Source organism: Fukomys damarensis, unplaced genomic scaffold (genome assembly GCF_012274545.1).
Source record: "Fukomys damarensis isolate Sample0158 unplaced genomic scaffold, DMR_v1.0_HiC HiC_scaffold_23, whole genome shotgun sequence".
Taxonomy (NCBI): domain Eukaryota; kingdom Metazoa; phylum Chordata; class Mammalia; order Rodentia; family Bathyergidae; genus Fukomys; species Fukomys damarensis.
This window is the reverse complement of record NW_022900935.1, coordinates 59,764,329-59,768,174: the sequence shown is the minus strand read 5'-3', so window position 1 is coordinate 59,768,174 and position 3,846 is coordinate 59,764,329. Positions and strand designations below refer to the sequence as shown.

The 3,846-nt window shown below is 61.1% G+C and overlaps 1 protein-coding gene across 1 annotated transcript; it reads left to right on the top strand.

Moving 5' to 3' along the window:
• Positions 1–2: 2 nt before the first annotated feature.
• Positions 3–3,580, top strand: Trim47 (tripartite motif containing 47; the record flags this gene model as incomplete). The annotated part of the gene is made up of 6 exons (XM_033767424.1): positions 3–107; positions 1,059–1,154; positions 1,395–1,625; positions 1,773–1,971; positions 2,353–2,427; positions 2,672–3,580. Coding segments are annotated over 6 exons (1,347 nt in total), but the record flags the coding sequence as incomplete, so codon positions are not given.
• Between the last annotated feature and the right edge of the window lie 266 nt (positions 3,581–3,846).

Here is a 3,846-nt window from a genome sequence, read left to right as displayed (position 1 = left end):
AGCGCTACTGCCGCGCCGAGCGCGTGTTCTTGTGCGAGACCTGCGCCGCCCAGGACCACCGGGGCCACGAGCTCGTGTTGCTGGAGCAGGAGCGCGCGCTCCAGGAGGTGGGGAGCGGGCATCTCGGGCGGCAGGGGAGCTCCCGCCTTCTCGGGTGGGACCTGAATTTCCTCTAAGGACCTTTATAGTCCCTCCAGCCTTGACAGTGGCATCTGCTCTTGATGGTGGGGATAGCAAAGAAAGAGGAACCAGTAACAACGCCTAAAGGACAGGAAGAGCGGGGCAGGGGGACACCAGCGTCCTTGGGGGTGCGAGGAGGGCAGAAGCCGTGTCAGGTCCCCCTGCACGGTGCGGGCTGGACGCTGCTGTGGGCTGATGCTATGGACTCGGCTCAGATTTGCCCTGGGCCGAAGCAGCCGCTTTGGATGGGTGTGGCAGGCGGCAGGAGTGTGACAGAGCAGGCTGGGCGCACAGATCCTCTCTGTCCGGCCGTTTTGGGCTGTGGTGGGAGCATGTGCACGGAAAGCTTCCTCCGCCCCCAGTTTCCTTTGGCCTCCAGCCTGGTGTTGGCGTCTCTGGCCTTGGGATTTTCCGCCTCTCCTGCCTAGAGCAGTGACTCATAAGACCCGGGGGATTTGCCCGGAATCCCCTTTATTTCTGGCCTGGGTTGGGGACACAGGCTTTTTGGCCACAGTGATCCCCAAGACAGCTTAAAGCCCTCTTGTGCTTTACACCTCCATAACCTCTCACAGCTCTCTTCCCCCACTGGAGGAAATTCTCAAATGAATTTGAGCAAAATTTAGACCCGTGGATGACCCAGCACTGGCCGGGCACTCACAGTTAGCCTGCCCTCTCCGGGAATTCATCCCAGAATCCCACAGCCTGGGCAGCCCGGGCTCCAGGCACCTCTGGCATGACATGGGACATCACGACCATGCCCACCCATGCACAGATGCCACTCCTTGGTCACCCCGCCACTCTTCCCTGCAAGTCCAGGACCCTAGTGCAGGGCTGGGGCTCCTGCCTGTCTCCGAGCTCAGGGAGGATGTCGCCCGCAGGCTGAGCAGCCCAAAGTCCTGAGCGCTGTGGAGGACCGCATCGATGAGCTGGGTGCCAGCATCGCACAGTCCCGGCGCACCGTGGCCCTCATCAAGGTCAGACACCCCGAACCCCCACCCGTGCATCTGCAGGCCCCCAGCAGTGTGAGGTCAGTGGAGTGTGGTACCCACTGAGCACCCACATTTCCCTGACCTGGCACAGATCCAGGGCAGGCTCGGGCGGCCCCTCTGTCCCCCAGAGAGGACAGGGTGGTCACCTGGCATCTGGGAAGAATGGGGCCAAAGGCCCGGCTTGTTCTTTGCTCCTCACTGCTGCCTCCATTGCATTCTGTGCAGAATGCAGCTGTGGCAGAGAGGGAGCGGGTGAGCCAGCTGTTTGCTGAGGCTGCGGCTGCCCTGCATAGCTTCCAGAAGGAGGTGTTGGGCTTCATTGAGGAGGGGGAGGCCACCATGCTGGGTCGATCCCAGGGAGACCTGCGGCGACAAGAGGAACAACGCAGCCGCCTAAGCAGGGCCCGCCACGACCTCAGTCAGGTCCCGGAGGCTGACTCAGTCAGCTTCCTGCAGGTGAGGGCAGCTTGTAAGGCACAGCGGGGAGAGTGGGGGACACTGGGTGCCCAGCCTTCTAGAGTTGTCCAGCATCCTGGTGGTGCTGTCCCTTCCAGTGGGGAGGCGCTGTGGCCAGCAGTTTTAATGGGTACTTGTCTGGTGCAGGAGCTCCTGGCACTACGGCTAGCCCTGGAGGAGGGGAGCGGCCCTGGGCCCAGCCCCCCAAAGGAGCTCAGCTTCACCAAGTCGTCGCAGGCTGTCCGGGCGGTGAGAGACGTGCTGGCCTCGGCCTGTGCTGTCCAGTGGGAGCAGCTGCGGGGGCAGGGCAGTGACGAGGACGGGCTGCAGAAGCTGGGCTCAGAAGGTACCTGCCCCCCCAGATGATTCACCCTCCCCAGGCTCCCCACACAGGGCCCTGGGGATAGAAGAGGGGAAACTGTGTGCCTGGCACCATCTTGTCTGCTCTTTAGCCACAGCCAGGAGGGCAGAAGGGGCTCCTCCTAGCCAACTGTCCAGCTTCAGAGGGGCTGAGGTCCAGGGAGCAAGGGGGGAAAGCAGCAGCACTCATGCACCAGCGTGCAAGAGGACACAGGGTGCCGTATTTGGGTGTGTGCTTGTTCCCAGGTGACTTGGGCTCAGGAGGAAGGAGGGGGATGAGAACTAGAGGTTTGGGGGTGGGCACTGTGCCCAGCAGCCTGGCCATGGGCAGTCTAGGAGATCTTCTCCCACTGTCTCGCTTCTGCAGCTGAAGCCGAGTCCCAGGACCCCGATAGCACCAACCTCCTGGACAGCGACGTACCCAGGGACTACTTCCTCAAGTGTAAGTGGACACGGAGCCCTCTGGCTCCCACCGGGCCTCCCAAAGCTGGGCACAGGCACCAGAGGGTTTGCACGCCCCTCACTAGATCCTGGGGCAGCAGGGTCATCACAGCGGTGGCCTCTTGCGCTGAGGGCTGCTGTTGCAAAGGAGGGGTGAGGCTGTGTTTGGGGGAGGCGGGCACCTTCCGGGGACCCGTCCCATCTGAGCCTGGTCTGAGCCTCATCTCTTCCATCTGTGTGGCCAGTTGCCTACATTGTGGACTTGGACAGTGACACGGCAGACAAGTTCTTGCAGCTGTACGGAACCAAAGGTGTCAAAAGGGTGCTGTGTCCCATCAACTACCCGGAGTCAGCCACGCGCTTCACCCACTGTGAGCAGGTGCTGGGCGAAGGCGCCCTGGACCGAGGCACCTATTACTGGGAGGTAGAAATCATCGAGGGTTGGGTCAGCGTGGGAGTCATGGCCGAGGGCTTCTCCCCGCAAGAGCCCTACGACCGGGGCCGGCTGGGCCGCAACGCGCACTCCTGCTGCCTGCAGTGGAATGGACGCAACTTCTCTGTCTGGTTCCATGGACTGGAGGTGGCCCTGCCCCACGACTTCTCACCCACGGTTGGGGTCTGCCTGGAGTACGCTGACCGTGCCCTGGCCTTCTATGCCGTGCGTGATGGTAAGATGAGCCTCCTGCGGAGGCTGAAGGCGTCCCGGCCACGCCGGAGTGGCGCCTTGGCCTCCCCGACTGACCCCTTCCAGAGCCGCCTGGACAGTCACTTTGCGGAGCTCTTCACCCACAGGCTCAAGCCTGCCTTCTTCCTGGAGAGTGTGGATGCCCATCTGCAGATCGGGCCCCTCAAGAAGTCCTGCATAACCGTGCTGAAGAGGAGGTGATATGGCCAGCCACCTCCCGCGGCCACCCTAGTCTGGGCGGACCTCCGAGGAAGGCACCAGCCTTAGAAAGCCCCACACATTCCCAGCTTTTTCACTTCTAGAGGCCTCCACCTTCTATAACTTGGCCTTCTGCCTCCCTCAGGGAGGAGGCCCCCCACCAAGCCTTGTTTTGTGGAGAGAGAACTTAACCCTGGGACAGATCCAACCTCTCCTTTTCTAGGTTTCTAGGACAATGCCTGGCAGGCAGTAGGTGCTCAATAAACATTTGTTGAATGAATGAGTCCCTTTCTCACCCTTTTCCCTACCCAACCAATAATTCCTAAGACTTCTCAGCTTTCCTCCCCAACCCCTTTTCTGAATTCAAGGCTTTGCACTGAGCTACACTCTCAGCCCTTTTTGTTTTCTTATATGGGAACAGGGTCTTGCTAAGTTGCTTAGGCTGGGTATGAATTTGGGATCCTCAGCCTCTCAAGAGTGCTGGGACTACAGGCAGCTTTTGAGAGCTGGCAGGCAGGCAAAGCCCCTGGCCCAGGA